The sequence below is a fragment of the Bombus flavifrons genome, chromosome 13 (genome assembly GCF_040668555.2).
Source record: "Bombus flavifrons isolate JBK064 chromosome 13, iyBomFlav1_principal, whole genome shotgun sequence".
NCBI lineage: Eukaryota > Metazoa > Arthropoda > Insecta > Hymenoptera > Apidae > Bombus > Bombus flavifrons.
This window is the reverse complement of record NC_138454.1, coordinates 5,555,056-5,577,762: the sequence shown is the minus strand read 5'-3', so window position 1 is coordinate 5,577,762 and position 22,707 is coordinate 5,555,056. Positions and strand designations below refer to the sequence as shown.

At 40.3% G+C, this 22,707-nt stretch overlaps 1 protein-coding gene across 5 annotated transcripts in view; it reads left to right on the top strand.

The window, feature by feature from the left end:
- The window catches only part of LOC138186424 (dystroglycan 1), a 109,409-nt gene extending 87,833 nt beyond the window's left edge, over positions 1–21,576 (top strand). For 4 of the 5 annotated variants that reach the window (XM_069126304.1, XM_069126302.1, XM_069126303.1 and 1 more), the window contains 14 exons: positions 1,715–2,070; positions 9,228–9,437; positions 11,516–11,644; positions 13,715–13,840; positions 14,045–14,428; positions 14,510–14,608; positions 15,113–15,553; positions 16,129–16,652; positions 16,770–16,965; positions 17,024–17,185; positions 17,262–17,498; positions 17,571–17,760; positions 17,833–18,513; positions 18,599–21,576. In XM_069126304.1, the coding sequence (XP_068982405.1) occupies positions 1,765–2,070; positions 9,228–9,437; positions 11,516–11,644; positions 13,715–13,840; positions 14,045–14,428; positions 14,510–14,608; positions 15,113–15,553; positions 16,129–16,652; positions 16,770–16,965; positions 17,024–17,185; positions 17,262–17,498; positions 17,571–17,760; positions 17,833–18,513; positions 18,599–18,822 (3,909 nt within the window). In that variant the 5' untranslated portion in view covers positions 1,715–1,764 and the 3' untranslated portion in view covers positions 18,823–21,576. The remainder of the gene's footprint in view (positions 1–1,714; positions 2,071–9,227; positions 9,438–11,515; positions 11,645–13,714; positions 13,841–14,044; positions 14,429–14,509; positions 14,609–15,112; positions 15,554–16,128; positions 16,653–16,769; positions 16,966–17,023; positions 17,186–17,261; positions 17,499–17,570; positions 17,761–17,832; positions 18,514–18,598) is intronic. The other variant, XM_069126306.1, reaches the window with a different exon arrangement.
- Positions 21,577–22,707: the final 1,131 nt, after the last annotated feature.

Here is a 22,707-nt window from a genome sequence, read left to right as displayed (position 1 = left end):
ACCGTGTAAAGGTTCGTTCAATCTAATTTGCAATTTATGTTAGAGCCAGTGACGCTTTATCAAGGAATCCAATATACCTCGTTCGCATCCATCGAGTTAACAGACCGATCAATCGTTCGCAACGCAGCATTCGTGAGAAATTTTCTACGTGGTAGAAATTGTTGAGAATTTGTTGGAATAAAAAGGATCACGGCGATGGCAGACGGCGTGTATTTACCGCTGAAAACATGGAGCAGCGTCGACTTAACTGTGAGGTCCTCATTGTCCGGCTCGGCCAATTAATGGCACGGTCCTCGACAGACCGAGCAATAAGAGGAAATAAAAATGCAATGAAAGCCTTTATTGACTATCATTGGTCGGCTACTGAATGCATTCGGTCTCGTTCACGAAAACGTTCCATTGTTCCTTTCGTTAAATACCCATGGAACGAGCGACGAAACTGGACCAATGAAAAAGAGAGAAGCTAGCGACTTACGAGCTGAGAAATACAGGCTGCAAATCGTTCGATCGTTCACCGTTAATTTTCATCGATCCGGAGACGATTAGCGCGTGAAACGGCGATCGATCGAACGTGCATTGTTTCGTGCTTCTTATCGGCGTTGGAATTTCCTTAGCTGAATTAATTTCAAATCTTTCGCAACATCGAAGCATCAAATTCCTTTAATTTCAAATCTGAATCTTAGCGATATTTATGTATCACTTATAGATTTTGTGGATTTGTCGACTGTCTGAATTGGATGGTTAACAGCTCTAACGGAGTAAATGTGGACAGTTTGTATGTTTCAAAAATACTTTTTAACGGAAATATCACAAAACTGGCCCGAATCTCCATTCTCCAAGATGTTGACGAAGATACAACAAAAGTTAATATCAGAGCTGCGAAAATATTTCTTATACCAGTTTTTATATTAATTTTGTTACATTCGATCGCGCTTCGATTTATAACGTCTTCTTGTTTTTATACAATATTTCCTCTTTATAATTTCTGACCTCCTTTCAATGCCTAGCCTTTACCAAAACCAGTTCGCCTGTATAATAAACTAGATAAATAGATGAATAATTCTAGTAGTACGGTGGTATAAATTTTTGCTAGATGAATATACGACTGATTGTTTCTGAATATATGACTGATTGTTTCCGATAAGGCACGTTGCATGATGAACACGAATCTGTTTCTCTATGATCTAACAACGCGTGACAGTATTTAATGAGCAATCGAACGTGGAACGTGCCGTCACATCGTTCGTACGTGATTCTATACATCATATGAAGCCGCTGTTATCATAACTATTTTTACTTCATTATAGTGGGGGTGTTCATTGAACGAGCTCAGCTATTCCCGTTGGTTTCGCCTTTTTATCAGTTTCCAGTTAGCTTTCTGTGTACTCGCTAGTCTACGCGAATCAGTGAGATAAAAAGCAAAATGTCAACAGTGATTACGCAATAATGTAAACGCTCGATTATCGAAAAACAATTCAATATCTTCTATATATATATATATATATATATATATATATATATATATATATAAAAAAGTTGCTGAAAGATTATCCAAGTTTATTAGATAATATTAGTCATTTTAAATCATAATTGTTTTTCATCAACACTCTTCTCTTTATCTTGTCATGTCGGTCATTTGAACGCTATTTTATGCTGTAAGATTCTCTATAAAAATTCCAATTTATAATAACAATGCTCTTCTATCTGATTGCAGGTACTTCAGCATGATATGATAGCAACGATCGTGGAGATCTGTCCCGCAAGATGAAGAATCCTTACGTCCTCGCGTGTTTCCTTCTGCTGCCCGCGGTGCTGGGCCTCACCCTGCAGGAGGACGACCTGGTGTTCGACGACGTCGGCGAAGAGACGACCAGCACCGCAGCCGCGGTTATCAGTCGTCGATTAGACGAGCACAGGACCAGCTGGTACGAGCCCAAGTACTTCCATGACGCAAAAAGGCATCAATTCGACAAGGTGCACAACGTTCCTCACGTCGTCGTACCAGTTGGACATGTGCTCAAGCTTAAAGTCCACAAGGAAGCTTTCAGCGGCCCTGAAGACTACTACGAGGTGAGAAATCTCGATTTATGTCTGCCTTAAATTTCAATATTTCGATAGTTGGGGATACCAGCTGCTGTTCTTATTAATTACGTTGGTAATTGTAGTCGGTGCTATCTATGGGAAACACCAGATGCGAAATAATCACGTTGCAGTATTCGACAGAAGTAGAGTTTAAAATTGATAATTTCGTACGCATACGAGTGTTAATAACTTTTGTATCGTCGAGTTCTATTTTTATTTATTCGTTTATTTATTATAACTTTACAACTTGTCCAATCGAGATTAGGGAAATTCTTATGCGCCAGGTTGATTTACGTAAACCAGCGGAATGCCGTCTTTAAGAGTCTTAAGGGGGGGTCCTGAATTAGAATGTTCTAAAACAGCGTCCTTTTGTGATTTTTTTTAGAAGGGAAAGAAAGAAATGAAGTTATTGAATTTTGAGGTATGGTTTTATATATATTTAACGAATACAAAAAATTTTTTTTGAAGTAAAAAAAAAATTATAACAGATTTCTAAGCCTATTTCATGGGCTGCAGTTTTCAATCGGCGTGAAAGATCCACCTCGCAATTCTTGACCGAAACGAAAAACCAAAAAAGGATTAAATTATTATATATTTTTCTTCTCGATGAACTAAAAAAGTTCGTCAAAAAGTTTATTTAAATAATTGTTGTAGCACCTTAAAGTTTATTTTTTCTTTTTATAAAACACATTTTTTCTTTAAACCCGCCAAAATTTTTAATTTCACACTATATTCTGCCTTGTTTTTAGTTCATCGAGAAGAAAAATATATAATAATTTAATCCTTTTTTGGTTTTTCGTTTCGGTCAAGAATTACGAGGTGGATCCTCCCCGCCGATTGAAAACTGCAGCCCATGAAATAGGCTTAGAAATCTGTTATAATTTCGTTTTTACTTAAAAAAAAATCTTTTTGTATTCGTTAAATATATGTCGGAGATGAAAGGACATCGGAGCCTTCCCTTTGGAACCTCGGGAAAATCCCTTAACACCGTAATCTAGATTCTATCATAGGCGTAATTAAACAATTGTCGTCTTTCGATCCGATTGTATTTGTTCGAGATTTGTGATAATGAGCTTGGGCTCGAGGCGACAGCCAGTCGCCGAACGTAGCCGCGGTCACGGGATGAACGTTTTGTCTAACAAAGGTATGGAGTAATTCTATAGCTTTCCTTAAAAGAAATATTTCTGGCGACACGCGACAGTAAACATTCCAACGGTCTCTGTCCCGTGGCTCGCCACACGCAGACCCTATTCTTCGAGTAAGATGATTGCCAGATGTCGATGCGTCTCCGCAGTACATGTTCAGCTAGCCTGAGAGCCCGTTATAAATCTTAAGATTTAGCTAACTAAAGTCCTTCAAACAAACAGTCTTTGTCCCAACTACGAGAAGATAGAGGAGACCTATTTTTCAACGAACGACGTCTCCCACTAGCAATTTTCCCTGGAGGGCGGCTAGCATCTTTTTCTAACCACCGATATGGAGATTGACCAATTGCGTCAATTTCCCTTACTTTCTAAACGAAGACTATCCTCGACGAATCCGATGATCTCGTGTCCTTAGACACACCCCATCATAGTTTTCCTCTGCAGCATCATCGCAACGAAAAGTCATTCTCTCGCGAGATCGTATTAGCGACTTACTTAGCGTCTGTACGCTCGGTGGATATTCCACGTTTTAACAAAGAGTCCGACTTAGATTTTGTGAGCACGTTCATCCATCATCCCGTCGACCGCGGATTCGTTATTGAACCTAGGATCATTGTCATTAGTTTCTCGAGTATCTAATTACCACGGTTACTTGTCCAATTCTATAATAATCGTATCTGCACTAGTCAATGTCTTCTCTATTGCTTATCGACAATGTGTAATTCAAACGAAGATTCGTTTCACGCCCCTAACCCTAATTCCAATGTAAACCCGACATATATATAAAACCATACCTCAAAATTCAATAACTTCGCTTCTTTCTTTCCCTTCTAAAAAAAATCACAAAAAGACGCTGTTTTAGAACATTCTAATTCAGGACACCCCCTTAAAATGGATCTTGCTGTTTTCTTTTTAGGCTGACAAATCGGTAGGATGTTCCTTTTTCAGCTTTCTTGCAGTGGAGAGTGTGTACAATTCCGCCGCTAACTGGTTAAAAATTGTGTTAGGAGTTTTTCTTCGTGCTTTCTTTCCATATCTACTTGTTTCCTCTTGGTCCGTTGAAATTTTTAGATGTTTGCGTCAGTGCGAGTTTCTCAGATAACACGAGACAGAACGACTGTTCTCAGTACTTGTGACTAAAGTGATTAAAGTGACTCCAGTTTCTTTATGCGATTCATCGCAACCGATATTCCTCATATTGGTTTTACAATTGTTTCAGTTCATTTCCCAAAAGTGGAGTTTAAATCTGCGACTAGTTAGCCAGTACGTTTGTCTTTTTGCTATACCTTTGTTTATATACCTTTTACCATTAATGTTGTCAGTATTTTACTTATTTTGCTTGCGAGATAATCGTGTGATTTGTGCTGGGGTTTGCCTTTGTTTCTTTGCCGACGACCAATTTCTTCGTTTTTGCGATACGCGATTAAATCGTACGAAAAATACGTCGATAATGTTCATTTACCTCGAGATTTGTGACACTTTTGTGATATAATTTCCACGAAATGCGATAAAAATGATACCTTTCAAACTTTTGTTCTTCCGCCAACGTTATATTTACAAACGTTAAAAATACTCTGAACTTTATCAATAGACACATAAATCTAATGCACCGTAGGGATTACACAGCGGCGTATTTAGTCTTTGTTATTTACGAGTCATTTTGCGTTTAGCGAAAAGTACCCCGCCGACAAAGTGCGTTAATTCTGGCTGTTTGCCAACGATCGTGAACTGATTCTTTCTTTTCCCAATCTCTTTAGTCGTATTTAAAATACTTTTCTCGTACGTGACTTCGGTCACCAGAGAGGAGTTTTGTCTTGGAGTAGGTCACGTTGATTTTCCTGGTAACATAAATTCGTCCGGATTTGTCTGTCGAAAAGTTGAAAGTATATTGTTTGTTGTTTTACTTAGAAGCCACGTTTAAAAAGTTCGCGCACTATCTTCGGTTTATTGTGGTTGGTATCGCGGTTTAATTTATCGTGACCCATTTCAAGCGAAGTGCACTATTAAACGAGGATATCTAACAGTGACATCATCCCCGCTGATGCTGCAACAGATGTGGGTGGCGCGTAATGCTTGTGTTTCTTCGGTTGGTAGCGGACAGTGTTGTTTTCGCAAATCAGAAGCACACGTGGGCAGCAAACTATATTCCACGAAACGCAGGTTCAAGTAATAAGCCTCTGTCACGAGCATGATTTACGAGAATTTTTGATGCAGACCCAGGAAAATTTTCTCTTACCTTCTTGTAGATAAACATCTACGTAATAAGTAGGTAAAAAAGAAAAAAAAAAAAGAAAATGGTGAAAGAAATTATTCAACGAAGGATAACAACGATGAAAGAGAAATGGTTATCAACAAGACACTTGCAATTACTTTTCTAATTATACTCGAATGTATTATTAACTTGAGATTAATGTTGCAGCCATATCCTCAATAATTTAACTTTATTTTGGAAATTTTTTTTACAAAATTGTTTTTCAAACTAATGAAATAATAATGTGGTTCTTTCAATATTCTCGGATCGTAAACTCAAATTCAAGATATTACGTGGATATCGATGGTAATTTCTTTCGCCTCGAGGAATTTTTCCCGGCCACGTTTCCTGAGACAGTGGAATTTTAACCGAATTTTTCGCAACTCTTGGATTCTATGGAATCATAGCGTTCTCGGCACGTTAATGTAACTTCAGTTTGACCCACAACGTTGGTGCAACAAATAGTCGAACGCGTCTTAATTTGTCAAACGGAAAGGAGCCAGGAATTCCAGGGTTCCGTTTCGGGCAAATTCTGGATTGTCGCCAAATTTCATACCGTCATCCTACCGTACGTAGCTTCCCGTGTCTTTCCTTCACTTCCTTTTGTCGGCCATGCTAACGCCCCTAGGTATCTATATTCCTGATTCAATTTGCCGATAACACGGTTAGAAATTCGCAAGGTACGGCATTCATCGCCAGGAAACCAGATCCTACATTAGCATTTTATGTTCTTGAACGAGGGTCGAACCGACACTCGAGTACATTCTACGCAATTCTAACTGAATTTTTGAAGCGTTTTAGACTTGCGACAAATTTATTCGACCAAATGCTTACAGATTTATTGCCTATCGAATCGGTCAGAAGGATTTCTTGGCATTTTTTGTTTTTAGAAAGAACTTGAAATAACCCGGAACAAATTTATTAAGCAGCAATCGATGTGTGGTTTTGCTGCACGAACGTTCGCACGAACTATTCGTGTGTCGAAACGATAGCGACGATAGTGAAATGAAAATTCGATAATCCAAATGTAATCGCCAGCACCGCACGTCAGCCATATCTTCTCTTTCGTTTAGTAGGCCGTCGATAGGCATTTTATTCGTGCGATAAAATCGAACGAGCAACGACCCTCGACCGATGAACATACCCACGCGTTTCGAAGAAAGAATACCCAATGGCATCGACGAAAATAAAAATCACATCTGCGACGCCTTTTTGTTTTTGTTCGCACGTTATTTGCGGCGACGACGATGAAATTTCGCGAGACTACAGTCACAATCGATATAAATTCGCCAATTTCTTATGAAAACGTTCCCTATCTTCGTGCGATTTATTTCATTTGATTGAGAAATCTAAATACGTATTTTTCGTCGTACGGATTTTCGTCCTCCGGATTTTCTCTTCTGACTGGTTCTTTCGCCAACGATTTTCACTCGCCGACCCATGGAATTTGCATACGTTACGCAATTATATTTCTTTCGCTTGCTTGACACACAGTTACGAAAGCAATATGTGAGTTGCTTTTAGCGCGAGAGGTAAAAAGATAGAATCGTTTACTCTGTTCTCGAGTCTGTTAATCGACGTTTACTATAATTATCACGCAAGCAAAAATCTGACGAGATGTTAAATGCCTGTGAAGCGCGTAAGTGAAATTGGACATTCGGATACGGACGATGGAGTGACTGACCTGAAACCAAACTCAACTAAACCCATCCAATTTTCTTTTGCCTGAAAGACACACATTACCAACTATCAACTTACACAATTCTATTCACGCGTTCGCTACTATGATAATTACCTATACCTGACAGTGGAATTGACGCGAGGTCATGAAAGGTCATCGAATGAGCAGCAAACTTAGAACAAGAAAAAAATGCACCTCTGCAAATTCCATAAAATTTCTATTAAAAAACCACGACTTGATCATTTCGATTACTCTGGTAGTTTTGGTATTAAATAATTTGTTTTATTTAACACATTGTCGACCGGCAATTTTACTGAGAATTTATCTCTTGTCACCGGATATTATTTCGTAATTGGATGTGCAAGTAAAACGATATAAATAAACTTCAATAAATTGTTCAGATATGTGTAATTTTGCGTGCTACACACACACGTAGTGACACACGTATCTGAGTATGAGTGTATGGAATTACGTGTGTGCACAGCGTCTCGAAAAACAGAATGCAACTGTTCCGTTAGTAGTGTGGTATAGAAGATGGTGAGTCAAAGAGAGTGCTGAGACGCGCGCTAATGTATACCGACGAAGATCCTGTAAATCACATATTATCACTTTACCGACCGATTTATCGGTTTTTTGTATCGATGCTTACCGACCGATAGCCTATCAATCGACCTTTTGTCGCCGACTCTTACCGATCGATAGCCTATTAATCGGCTTTTTGTCATCGACGATCTTTCTCATTATTTGAGCAGTAATTTGTTATTTAGTACCAAGGTACCTTTGCTCAGTTGCGTCAATTGCGTTGCTTTGTAAACTTCCACAGTTTTATACCAATTTGAGAAACGTACCTTTCGCGATAAACAAAAATAATGGTATTGGAGAGTCTAAACCGAAACAGAGCCGGCGCCAGGGAGAATCTGCGCCTGAGATGCCGGTCGGACGTGCGTATGCGGTTAAAGCGCTAGCGGTTGGTAAAGTGTCAACACTTTGATTGCCACGCCGAAATCACACGTTTCGCTCAGGACGCCACGAGAGTATTTTTATTATTGCAAAATGATAATAAATTGATGATGTAAGACAGCATTCTTCCCAATGGACCGTTTATCTCATTGGTGGTCACGGGTGACCACCGTGGCGCCTTGGTAACAGTTGATAGCGACATATTATAACAAGGCTTCGTTTATTTCAACAAACCATTCGCATTCGTTGTTTCGTCGTAAGCAAAACGTGCAGAATATATCGTTGAAACGTGTGGAAGATATTAGTAAACAGTGTTTGCTCATTCTATATATAATAGTAAGGTATGTGCACACTTCTAACTTCAATTACATGATTACAAAGCAGCATTTAGGATTATTTTCTAAGGTGTGTTTATAATAATATTCGTAGATTAGCCCTCGAAGATATGGATGCAAACACAGTGCACCGATGCAAGATTTGTTCTCATTTTTTTTATTGATGTTCTAATAAAAATATTTAATCGTTCAATGGGGCACTTTTTGTTTCAAAGTATCTTCTATTTATCGGTTATATTCAAAATGCCCTGACTGTCAATTTCCATTCAATTTTTGCAATTGTAAGAAGTTAAAGAGCTCCGGTCACCAATGACCACCGTGGCGTCACAGGAGAAACCGTGACGGGTCATATATCACCCAACGTGGCAGTCAAAGTGTCAAATAAATCTGAAACTATTTTGATATAATTTCTAAGTGTAATCTAACTGTTCCTTTACTTTTATGTCCACGATTAAGATCCACAACTTTCAACATCAATTTTATTTATTAGTCAAATTTAATATTTCACTTGGACAATCAGATAAAATATCAGATAAAACAGCTTATAATTCATTGAAAGATTCTTCATGGGTACGTTCCGTCATCGTTGAAATTTTATTTACAACAAAGGACGAAACTTATCGGGTCTTAGAAGCGAATCGCGAGTTTACTCGTGGCCAGTCGGCAACGTTTGGCCATGAAAACACGAGTTACCTCGGTCAATAATATGTTAATATCAAACGATTAAGAAAGAAACAGGTACATTAAGCAATTTTTATATGTTGTAAAAACAGTTGTTCGACCCTAACGGAAAACTGCTACGATGGTTGTATTGGGACGATGCGGCGTCGACTCTGATGGGCGTCCCGACCAAGAAAGACGTGGGCAGACGCGTTTTAAGCGTAAAAGTGATGCCAAAGCACGATGTAAGTGAAACGAAGGACCTGTTCGTCGTGCAAGTGGTGCCGGAGAAGCACGAGGAATTGAAGCACAGAGACGGAAAGGTGAGTTCCTTATATTTGAGCAAAAGTTCTCGAGCACCGTTGCCAGGCCCTATCGTTAACGATGAAAGCGTTCTATTGGCAACGATTCAACTAGCTCCTGGCCGAACAACAGGTACTACTAGCCTGCCACTATCAGAATTAATCGTAGGATCTCGCAACCTGTTGGCCAACTTGCTAACTTTTTCCGCTAACCGTGTGAATCGTTTCGTTTTGAACAGTAACTGTTATTCTTTTTTCAAATACGAAAGATCTCGTTGAAAACCGATCGAACATAATTACGTCTGAGTCGTAGTCGAGTCAGCGAAGAGAAGTAAAATCGTGGAAACAAATGAAACTTTTAGGATCCAACGATATCGATCGAACAGTATATCAAACTCTAATTGGAAATTATCCTAACAGGTAAATTCGCTGCTTCGGAACATTTGTATTAGCTTGTTCGAAAAGTTCCTTTCGTTTTATGAGGAAATAATAGACGCACAAGGTTTTTTGTTTTCTATTATTTTGTCGGATTACGTACGATGCATTTTGTTCTGTTGAGATAAACACCGCGACATTTCACAGACTTGGTTTCACATGTGTATGAAGCTGCACTGTTGTAAAAGACATATTTGCAAAAGAAAGACACTTTTCGGACAACCTAATATCTTCAAATCTCATTGTATAGAACTGTATTTTGTAAAAATCTTCGGTGCTTGATCGTTTCACCTTAGAACGATTAATCAGATCATCTTGAATCCGTAAAAATTCCTATTTTCTAAACATCATTTTCCAATGCCTTGTCTAAAATAATAATAGATCGTTCTTAAGTTTAGTCGAGTAGAAGAAAAATGTGTCTGTAAGAACGACGAAGGAAAAGAAACTCTGATATTTCCAGTGTTACAAAACTCACGTTTCTTTAAACCTATTATCCATTTGAGTGAACGAGCAGATCATTCAGGTTGGCCAGAGCACGCTCGTTTGTTGCTAAACTCGGCGCGTCCAGCCGAAGCTGTTAATGAAGCGGTAAATCAATTAGCACGTTAATCGGTTTCGTCGGCCGATCGAGCAACAAGCATATCGGGGTTTGACTTTTGCGCGACGCGTCGATCGTTTTAATCGGATCCAGCCGATTTTCGGTATCTAGATAATTAATTGGTCGCAATGCCGTGCTCGTTAAATCGTTCGACGAAATTATCACGTTTATCCTTCGCTACGAGACTGTGGCCGCTTACCTGGATCACTCACGTCCACGGAAACATCGCCATTTTTGAACCGTTTAGCGTCGATTAATTAATCGGGTAAACTGGATTTCACCCCTCGACGCACGCGTACGTGCGCGATCTCTCGACCCTGGCCGCTTGCAAACGGGAAATTCCATTTGCTACCGTTTGCCTGCCGTTTCCAATTATTCGATTTTTACCAGAGAAACAGCAACCTTGTGCGACGTGCTCGGCAAATCATATTGTATATTTTATTTATAACACTAAGCGGTTAAAACACGCAAATCTCTACCTTGGCTTCTATTTTTTCACCCTCTCTTTTTTATCGTGTTCGTAAAAACGCGAATTTGCGTGAAAATCCGCAGTCCATTCGTTACATTATCTCGCACAAACACAATCCATTCTGCTCTAAATTAATTCTCCGCTACTGATAAGAATTATCAACCCTTATCAATTATACCTCACCCTTGACCATTTTATTTCGTTCTACCATATAACGCATCCCATGAAGAAGATAGTGAAATCTAATAAAACTCCTACGAGACGGCAAGAAAAATCCAAGCGATCTTCTAGACAAATTTTCTGAATCGAAAGAACCCGGGATAGAAGGGTGGAATTTGTTCTACTCGCGCGCAGCGGTGGAGCTAAAGATCGCCGCACGTCGTGCGATTGCATCGGTACGCCACGTTTAAATCTCGCCGAGAAATTAGTCTGGTAGACGTTGTTGATTGATGCCAATTGATAGTCCTGCGTATTGTGCGTCATCGCGGCTGAGTATCGTTTGGATGGTCGGCCTTAATTCCTCGCATTTCGCACACTGACACCGTTCGCTTCTGCCTCCAGTCAGCCAACTGAAATGGGACGTCTCTCTGATTTTAGACACACTGCAACGAAGGGGAGGAACAGACGCTGCTGACGATACTGCTGGATGCCAGGTTCGACAACCTCTCGCCGGTCACGCGAGTCAACACCATCGAGAACCTCGCAGGATTTCTGGGACTGCACGTGGTACGATAGCGTTACACGTATATGCACAATCCTCGTAGCTTTAATCGAGAAGAAGAAGGTCGAGGAAAAATTGAAACTCGATTTCCACGCGACCGACGAACCAAAATTTCTGACCAGATTTCTAGAAATTCCAACGCATTTCGTCGAGCGTGCGTCTCTGCTGACGATTCGAACGATCAAAAAGATGGAGACAAGTTGCGATAAAAAGGCCGAAGAGCACCACTTTTCAGTAATTCGAGCGAACCGACAGGAAGAAACTCAGAATCGATCGAAATGAAGCTGCTTGCTGAATCGCGCTGTAAATTCGCAATTGATCCGTAGTGTGATAGATTTTTTTTATTTTTGGATACATAGGATTTAAGTGTTGCCTTTCTATCACTGCAAACCGTTGGATTATCAAAAATTCCAAACTTCTTTCTTCCTGTAAATTGGGCTAATCCTCGAAAGCGATCTATAGATCTTTCTAATTCATTAAGAAACCGGAATTAGGCAGAAATTTTAATCGAGCAAATATGAGAAGTCGCGGAGCTATCCTAATACGCGAAGTAACGCTCGTGGCGAAGAATATTTGATAAAGTTTGCCAGGAGAAGCTTCTTTATGAGAAGAGAAACTTTATGACGTTACAGCAGCCAGTGCAACGTTGTGAAATAGAAGATGCATCGCGAGCTCGACATAATACAGAAAATATTCAAGTTTTAAAGCATCCTCGGCGAAGAGGTTCCGTCGAGCATAAATTGGACGCCTTTGAGCAGGCCGCCATTTTTTTCTCACCGCGCGTCTCGGGAATTCTTAATTAATTTAATCACCGCGAAAAACAAAGAAACACATTACTCTTTATATACGTAGACCTGCGTTCGTTGCGCATGTTTCTGCACGGGTCAGACTGTTCCCTCCTCACTTCCGTCCTGCTATTATCTCTACAATATATTTTTACTGCTGTTGGAGACAACAACGTCCAATTTTTCTCTCCGGTATTTTACATTGCCTGGTATCGCTTGAACGAATGAGATTTGCAGCTTTTATGACTGCGCGCTGAGAAACTGCAGTTAGGTGCAATATGAAGAATGCAGATAGTATTTTCCACGAGGCAAAAACAGGTAGAGCGGCAGAGTGTGCGATAGTCCACGCGCTAGAGATTAGATCGTATTTAGTTTTTTCGTACATTTTACAATCTCCGCGGTTGTTCCCATTTTGTGGATGAATCTTGTTATCGTAACAAGTATCATAATATTTATACAGGGTGGTCGGTAACTAGTGGTACAAGCGGAAAGGGGGTGATTCTACGCGAAAAAAGAAGTCGAAAATATAGAATAAAAATTTTTAATTTTATTTTTATTATTATTTTTTTTTTTTAATTTTTCCATCGAGACAACGATCTACAGTGAGATCCGTTATAACGTACCGCACGCGTACCGAGCGAAAATTCAAAGTCGATTTTCTCGAAAACAAAGCCTCAAACGAAAAATTTTTATTCTATATTTTCGACTTCTTTTTTCACGTAGAATCACCCCCTTTCCGCTTGTACCACCAATTACCAACCACCCTGTACAAAATTTGTCTGCGGTAACCGTCCAAATATTTTCTTCGGCCACTGTATTTTTCTCTGTACATAATACGGTCCACTCGACTGTGTACACTTTCGTCGTTTGACTCTACCAATCGAAGAAATCGAATAATCGCGATTAACTATATTTACAGAATCATAGCTTTCTGCGTATCGAAGTGGAAATATTTCGGAAACGTCGCAAGAGATCTCGAAACGAGTCGCGCCGCTTAAATCACGGGAAATTGCATCGTCGGAGAAATTCATTTCATCGGAATAATCAAATCGATTACGTGAATTCAATCTTCAGCCATTGAGGATGATTTAATTGCATCCCGTGGAATTTTTGCCCTAGCCGGGTCGCGACGAACAAAAATCTATTTTCCGTGCGATTAGAGTGCTCGACGTAATCGAAATCGGGATGCGCCGACATCTCCCTCGTTATTTGCGCTGTCTACTATCGGCAAAAGAATTCGCCTCTTTTATTCATTTGTGACGTTTCGTTCATCCTCGATTCGAATTTCAGAGCGCGTTTTCGATGCATCCGCAAAACGCCAAGGAAAGTTTCAACGATGATTCTACCGTGATCCTCAGCGGATCAGGAAACGTGAAACACCGGAAAGAGAAACACCTCACGGCGGTCCAGTGGCAGGTGAGATCTTTTGATTGAAATTTTCACTTCCCGCGTAGTCTTCTTACTTTTGTCAGTTTGCAACGGTCCGCATTCGAATCTAATTCAAAGACTATTATTTCTTTTTTTCTGTGCTATACCACTTCACAGTTCTTTAAAGAAAGAATATCAAAGGATATTGACAACGATTAATGCTAACATTCCACGTTCGAATTTTATTAAAAGGTCGGTTGCGACGGTCATTTATGGAGGCACCAGACAGATTTGGTGAAACATCTGCGGGAACAAGCGAAGGATGGTACCCTGGCGGAAGTGATGCAACTTCCGGTCCTGCTATGGCGCGTCAAGACGGAGTCGAGCTTGTTGTTGAGAAGCAGAAGGGAAAGCGGTTCTGGGCATTACGGTAACGCGGACTACGAAAGTTACGATGATTATGACATCGAATACGATAGCGAGGATGACGAAGACGGTGAGGATGGCGAGGACGGTGAGGATGGCGATGACTCGCAAGTATCGCCAACTTTCATGCCGGACACGAATTCACCTAGAGCGAATCTGCCCGAACATCCACACAGGCATCACCATGGAGAAGAACCTATCGATTGGAATGTAAGTTGCATTCATACGACGGAGAATGATTAGAGATATTTTAGTTTTATGGAAAATTAACGGAACATATGCGTGTCTTAGACCGAAGAGGATATCGATGAGGAGGAGATTCCAATCGTGAATCAACCAAATGTAGTGGAGAGTGCATTGAATAGAACCACTACGGACACCACGTCGACCGTAAGTATCAGATTGAAGCCAATCGAATCGTGTGATAAATTTGAAATTTGTCACCGATTCTTCTCTTAAATTAGAAGAAACGTTAAAAAAGAAAATAGCAAAAGAACATCGCTATATAACTGGCTTTCGTTAAAAATTCTTATGTCTCTGTCCTTCATTCGCCACGCCAATCGCTTAAGGGAATCGTTGCGCTTAAAATATTTTAGTCTAGCTGTGGGTACTGCGTGTTCAATGCCGACTTATGCCATTTTCTATGCCGTTTAGGCGGTATCGATCGATGTATAGGAAGCGCTGTAATGCGAAGTAACTCTGTTGAAATGGATAAGAAAGCCTGAGTGTATGTGTGTGTGTGTGTGTGTGTGTGTGAGAAAGAAGAGCACATATATATATTATTTTTTCTTTCTTTATAGTTCTTTTTTTTTGTATACATCTTCTTCGCTCCCTTCGTAATGTAACTAACCAAGTTTTTCGTGCCGTACATCGCATCTACTAACGATTTCGCAGACAACAACCACTGAACTTACATCACCACCATCAACAACTCCAACAACCACCACCACGACGACCACTTCAACTACTTCGACAACAACAACAACCACCCAACAACCACCCTCGTCAACGGCCAATACAACAACTAGCACAACAACGAGTACAACAATAGCAGATACAACAACAGCAAGCATCATGCCGACCATCATTGTCCCATCGACCGAGACACCGGAGAAATCGGAGAGCACCGAAGAGACAACGAAGAACACCAGATACACGGAGACCGAATCTCTAAACGTCTCATCTGTCACTATACCAGAACTCACCACCATCCCTCCTTCGGTAATCGTTCCTCATTCTAGTACCACAACAATGGGAACCACACCTACCACCGTTGTTGTTGAAAGGACGGAACCGGACGTCACCAATGGTACCGTTAATGTTACCACGGAAGAGGTAATGCTTCAATGCTTCAAGCTTTCGTTTGTACGATAGTTCATGCTACGCGTAGAGTCCGTTCACGTTAGTCTGTCGCTTTAGTATGCCAAACGATAGGTCGTTGTGTATCACATAGCCCACCTAAAGCCATCTTCTGCCTTATAAACGATGCGCGACGAGGATCGTAGCGTGGATATCCTTCGCTCATTGTCGTTTGTCACAAAGCTGCATAGATGCTGGCGGGAAAGTTAAGCGCAGCTTAGAAGTGTAATTTAATACAGCGTCGTGCACAGGCGTGTCACTTTAGAGTAAGCTGCGCCGAGTAATAATTCATACGAGTAAAGCAAGCGTGCTAACTCCACGGGAAGGGAGCATTGTCCATGAGAAACTGGCCAAAACCAAGGTTTCTTGTTTGCATTTGCATCTCGAAATTGTGGTCGAAAAGATAATTCGCACGATCTTCTCGCAGCATTCATTAATTACCATAATTAATTTGTCCCTTTTTTTTATTATTCACGATGTCTTCATACATCGAGATTCGACGACTTGACCACTTGTTCCCTAATATTAAAGCATCCTTTTTCTGCCTTTAGCCGACGGAACAATCGTCAATGTCTTCGACGAAACAGCCCATTACTCTGTTACCAATACCTGCAAACACCACCACCACAACCACAACCACTGCACTGGTCACAAATATCACTACAACACCCACAACAACAACGACACAGATGAGAACCACACCAATCACTACAACTACAACCACCACCACTACCACCACTACTACTACCATGGCTCCAACCACTGCTAGTACAACCACTACCACGACCACTACCACTCCAGCACCGACCAGCGCTGCCACGGAACCACCTAGGGTTACCACGGAAACCATAGAGTACGGAGTTCGCAACTTCCCGCCCAAACAAGATAGGAGACTGAAGAAGATACCGGTTACGGCTGGAAAACCGTTGAACTATGTTATACCTGCTAATACGTTCAGCGATCTGGAGGACGGAGATACCAGAAACCTGAAGCTGAGTTTGTATCTGCAGGGTGCACCGTTGAAACCCAGCCACTGGCTACAATTCAATCAAAGGACGCAGGAGGTTTATGGATTGTAAGCATTAGTTGTAAAGAAACGATTACAAAGTGGTTTATTATATGTGAACTGTGTTCAACAGTGAAATATCCTGTATATAAAGAATTTACTTTTTAATTAATCATTATTGCGCAGGCCACTGGAGAACGATATTTCTACCTGGACCTACGAATTGGTAGCTGGCGATAGCGAGGGATTAAATGTGACAGATCGACTCGACATTCACGTGCAGCAGCACAAGCTCAGTCGCAGTGTGAACCATGAATTCAGTATTTATTTAAGGATCGATAAGCGCACTGAGTTTCCTACAGACGTTGACTGGGAGCTAAAGGTATTCATCTGTTATAATAGAGCCTATACTAGTGCGTTCAATTGTTGTCGGTTTATAGGTAATTCGAGGAATAGCCGAATTGTATGGAGATAGCGATACCAGGCATATCACCGTTAGAGCTGTTGATATCGATCGCGACCAAGCAATCTTCACTTGGACCAATGATAGTTTGCCTAGAAGCAGCGAGTGCCCTAAAGAATATATCGACGATCTGATGCATGTAATTATGGTTTTAATGTCTCGTTATTTTTTCAGATGCGTATTAAAAAGAATCTTATTAAATATCTGTGATTTAGGTCCTGATTGATAAAAACGGTGAGCCCAGTCCTTCATTGAGGGATGTTCTCCTCCCTGAAATTAGAGTCAAACGAGTGGTCTACCAGGGTATTGGACAGTGTGAGGACATTTCCCGTCCAGAAGTACCAAAAGTGTCTACGCAAGAGCCTAAATCAAACTTCCCACCGGTACCTAGGAACCAGGTGGACCTTGTTAATGCCACTGTTGGACAGTTGCTTGTATTTAAAGTACCAGAGGTATGTTATGTCATAACAGAAGAAACGCACTGTTTCATTTAAATATAAATCTAATACAAATTATTATTCTAGGATACCTTCTACGATGCAGAAGATGGTTCCGCAAGAAATATGCAAATGTCTCTACTGACCATCGAACGCAAGCCTATTCCCCCACAGGAATGGCTGCAATTTGACAGCAAGAATCAAGAATTTTATGGAGTGCCAATGCGTAGTGACGTTGGACGAAAGGAATATCAATTAGTAGTTACTGACAAAGAAGGTAAGCAAAATTTACCACTTCCACTATTTAGACACTGGATATTTTTATAAAACTTTTGTCAATTCCTTATAGGCGCAAGCGCCACCGACGGCCTAGTGGTTGTTGTTCATTCTGCACCCTTCATGCACCATACGGTGGAGTTCTCCATGACCTTGGACATCCCGTACAAGTCATTTGCACACTCTGCCCTTCAAAAGCGTAATTTCATCGAAAAGCTCCGTGATCTGTATCAAGATAAAGATACTAGTGCGATCTCTTTACATAGTATATCGAATGGTAGCACGGTAATCACGTGGCACAACAGAACCTTGCCTACCTCGTATTGTGCCCACGAAGAAGTCAGTAGATTGCGTTCGGTACTCGTAAAGAGTGACAACGATCGTCGATCTGTCACGGACGAGGTTCTGGACGTTATGGGCCCGAAATTCCCTGTGAAACAAATCACTGTGGTCCCCATGGGCATCTGCCTTGGCGAATTAACAGACGTTCATTCGCCTGACAGTCACGTTCCACCAGTGGACGATTCCACCTCAGTCGGGGCATTCCACGATGATTATCTTATCACGTTCGTCCTGCCGGCTATAATAATCGCTATAATGCTCATCCTAGCGGGTATCATTGCCTGCGTATTGTACAGACGAAGGCGTAGTGGCAAGATGAGCGTCAGCGAACAGGATGACGAGAGACAGAGTTTCCGTAGCAAGGGTATACCCGTCATTTTCCAGGACGAGTTGGATGAAAAGCCAGATCCAGGTATAAATTTTTCATTTATTTAAATACCTAGATTTTCCACTGTTCTTGCGTTAACTAAGCTATATATTTTTATCGTTTATTGCAGGTAACAAGTCTCCCGTCATTCTGAAGGAAGAAAAACCACCACTACCACCTCCTGAATATCAAAAGGCTGAAGATGGCGCGGACGTGCCGATGTTGCCAAAGGAGAATTCCGAGGAACCGTACCAACCACCTCCACCATTCGCAACGAACCGCGATACCAATCGTCAGAATCGCCCTAAACCCACCCCGACGTACAGGAAACCACCCCCATACGTACCACCCTAACAAAATACGGTTCACTCGCCCACGCGCAAATATATGTTAGCGATGCTCGGAGACTCCCCAATACACGCGCAAAACCAAACCAACTATCAGAAGAAACCTCAGCTTGCCGGTAAAATGGACAACTGCGGTAATCTGAACATATACAACAATCTTAAGTAAAAAACGAAAAAAGAAAAAAAAGGAAAACACAAAGCTTTCGTTCGTCCCGGCATTCGAACAATATATATATGTATATGTATATCGGTATCACGAAACGAGAGAAGACGAAAGATCTGTTCAGGAGAACTCACGCCAAAAGTCACGCCCACTTTTACTTACTTTGTAATATTATCTATGTACATGTATACTCATTCGTCGCTATTTATCCGCGGTATATAACGTATTTAAGGGAAGAGAAAGACGAGGGAACGAGGGATGGGAAAGTCGTCCTCGAGTTTCTTTCCTTTTTCTTCTCCTCTTTTTACTTTCATTTTTTAACAAAACAGATGCACTTTTTGTCATCGATCGTCTTGTAATTTCACGGGATACATTTTTCTAGGGAGTGTATGGGATTACAAATCACGCGTTGCCTTTCGTAACGAATTCAAACTGTAGAAAGAGAGAAAGAAAGAGGGAGAATGATTCTACTACTCCGACCGGGTAAGCGGATATTTTAGGTTTTAGGTTTACGAATCTTGTAGAACCAGCCAGTCGTTTAGGGCGAGATGTATTTTACTCGATAATATGGGGTAGCAAAGAGAGTCGGTGTTTGTATATGCAGCAACGATACTCGTTAAATATTTCAGTAATATCAGTGCCATTTTTTAAGCAATAAGGGTATCCTGCTGTGAACGAAGAAAACACTTACTATAAATGGTTCTACGACTTAACGCAATTTACTGTTAAAAAATGAAAAAAAAAGAAGCAAACGGTCTCCAAGTATCAAAGACTATCGACTTAACGAATCTTACAACGTACCTACAACGCGTAACGCTGCCAGATGAGAAAAAAGAGATACATGATAATTCTTCGTCGGACGAGACAGTTTTATCGCCAGTTATTCAAGCCACTTTTTTTATACTGTCCATAAGTTTTTGCAAGAGGAAGGAATATCGAAACAGGAACGAAGAAGATTTTGTATATTCTGCGATTTTATTGAACTGACCCATCCGACGATCGGTTATGCCAGACTTAAACGATTAACTTAGTGAGAAGTGAGGATTTTTTTAAAGAAAAAAAAAATGGAACATAACTTAACCGTGTGTATCTGTTTGCGCGATATGCCATTGCAGAGTGACAGCAAAATGCTTCCATTGGCGCTGTAGGCCACGCAGAATAAAAGAAAAAAAACTAATGATAATATATATAAATATATATATATATATATATAAAAACTATGTATATTACCTATTTGTCGTTCGATAGACAGTCTGCTGCATTACTTATTGTTAGATTGATGTCGTTCGAAAAACACTGCCAAGACCTACTGTCTAGGGTTTACATTGTCTTGCACTTTTTATTTCTTTATTTCTTTTTTTTCTTTACACTGTACAGGAGGAAGCTTCCCATTCGTTTCACGCACAATCAGACAAAGAATTCGCTCTTTTTTTAACAGCTCTGTGACTATTATCTAAGGTCTTTTGTTTCTATTTTTTTTTTTTTTTATGGTTTGAAAGAAAAAGGAAGCTCTAGTTTTAACGATTCTAAACCCGTCGATTAATGGCTTAATTTAATTTAGAATTTACATAGTTACCAAGCCAAAAAAAAAGTACTAACTACTTAAAGCAGAGAAGAAAAAATGGAATTAAAAATAAGAAGGAACAAAAGGACACGGAGGAGAATAAAGTAAAAAGACCTACTTTTTAACATATACAAACGTGCGTAAACACCCGTACACCTTATGAACAGGGCGCGCACACGTTTTTTATATGAATGATTTTGTACAATCTAACCAGCTGCTCTGTTGCAAACAAATTTTCGACTGATTTTCGTGAACGAATAAATAAAAGGAAAAAGGAACGAGAATGAACCACAATTTTTTTGGGATACGGGTATGTACGCGCTGCCGTTTCTTCAATACCTCGATAGTTTCCTGATATTTTTTCAAAGAGGAAGGAAATAATGCGAGAAATTCGAAAGAAAAGAACGAAGGACAAGGGAAGGAGGGAACAGAAAGAGAAATAACAAAACAAAAGTAAAAAACAAAACGATATCTTTTGCGTACCTCGAATTTGGAGGCTCTGTTCATCCACTTCTTCGCAACAGAAACAGGTAGTTGACGAATCTACAAATTTGGGGTCACTCCTATTAAAACTTAGTGTGAATGATGATGATGATAATAATGATGATGATGATGATGATGATGATGATATTTGTGTATGTAGAATGATAAAAAAAAAAACGGATGTTTGGTATGCAAGCTAAATTACGATATAATATATATTAATTCACGTCTTTATAATGTAGAAGATTTAAGTATATTAACACGCGACTATCTCTTTTCAATCCTTCTTCATCGCGCCTTGTTTATCGCAGAATAAAAATCAGGCAGATCATTCTATTCCACAGTGCAAAACGATTGCGTTCCAATGAAACGAACAACATGTACGATTCGTCGCGATAATCGCACGAATTAGAAAACCTCGGGAGTATTTTCTATTTTTGTATCACGTTTTAGCGTATCCGCTGTTCAAGGAAATTGATGCGTCACGAATCGTCTCGTCGCGTCCACGCTCGAGCTACCTTAAAAAAAAAAAAATAAAAAAAAGAAGAAAAGAGACACAGAAAGCTTTTTTTACGAGAGAAAAAAAAATATATATAATAAGAATAAAAGAAGCTCGGATCGTGGATGAGGCCATATCGATCGTGCGTGACCGATCGCAGTATGTGTACACGCTACTTAAAGACTACTTTCGAATCTCCGGTCTGTGACCTGCGATAGACAAGAGCAGAACTCATATCATGCTTCTAATCATATCATCGCTATACGCGTAACTCTCATGCGCTGCAATTGTGTTATTGTGACGGAAACGACGATTATGTATAATAAACGTGTACGATATTTATAAGATATACGGTGTCAGAAGTGGAAAAATTGTAAAGAAGAGGTCGGAATTGGCGAACATACAGCCGATCGTCGTGTTTAAGAACAAGCTTTTGGACGGAGCTTACTTTCTTTTTTTTTTGGCCTGCGAAACGAAGAGAGGAAGAGAGAGAGAGAGAGAGAGAGAGAGAGTGTGTGTGGTTCGAAAGTATTTTGTATAGAAGAGAAGAAAAGCTAGGGAAACAAGAATGAAACGACGAAAGAATTACGGAAGAAATACGAAGGAAAAATCGTAGAATTCGGTGGAGTCCAGAAGGACGCGGACCACCGAAAAAGTTCCGCTTCGAGGGGAGAGACGAAGGAGGAGAAACGATTATCACGTCGCGTATAAGGAATTTCTTGTACACATAATGATATATACATAAAAGTAATACTCGTCGACTGGGAATTCGCAAATTATTTTTGTCCGCTATGGCGCCTCGACGGAACCCCGGATGGAAGGAATCGGGCCAGGTAATGAAATATCGTCCTTCCTTTGATCTGCACGATCGAAAAGGCATCGTATCTCGTTAACGATCATCCTATCGGGTGGTGTGGTCGACGACTAATGAAAGAAGCGTGGAATGATACAGACACAGACACACAGATACACGCGTATACAGATATCTCTGACAAGTACTGCATATTAAACACGTGTAAAGTTAAGAGTTAATAAAGCCATTTTAGGATACCAGGCTTCTCGTTCGTTCCTATTACGTGTACATTAGAGAAATCAAATAGATTATTAAAGATATCGTAATGGAGTGGGTACACCTTGCCAGCAGCAAGGTAAGTCGCTCAAGGATCTGCCTTGAACTTCCACT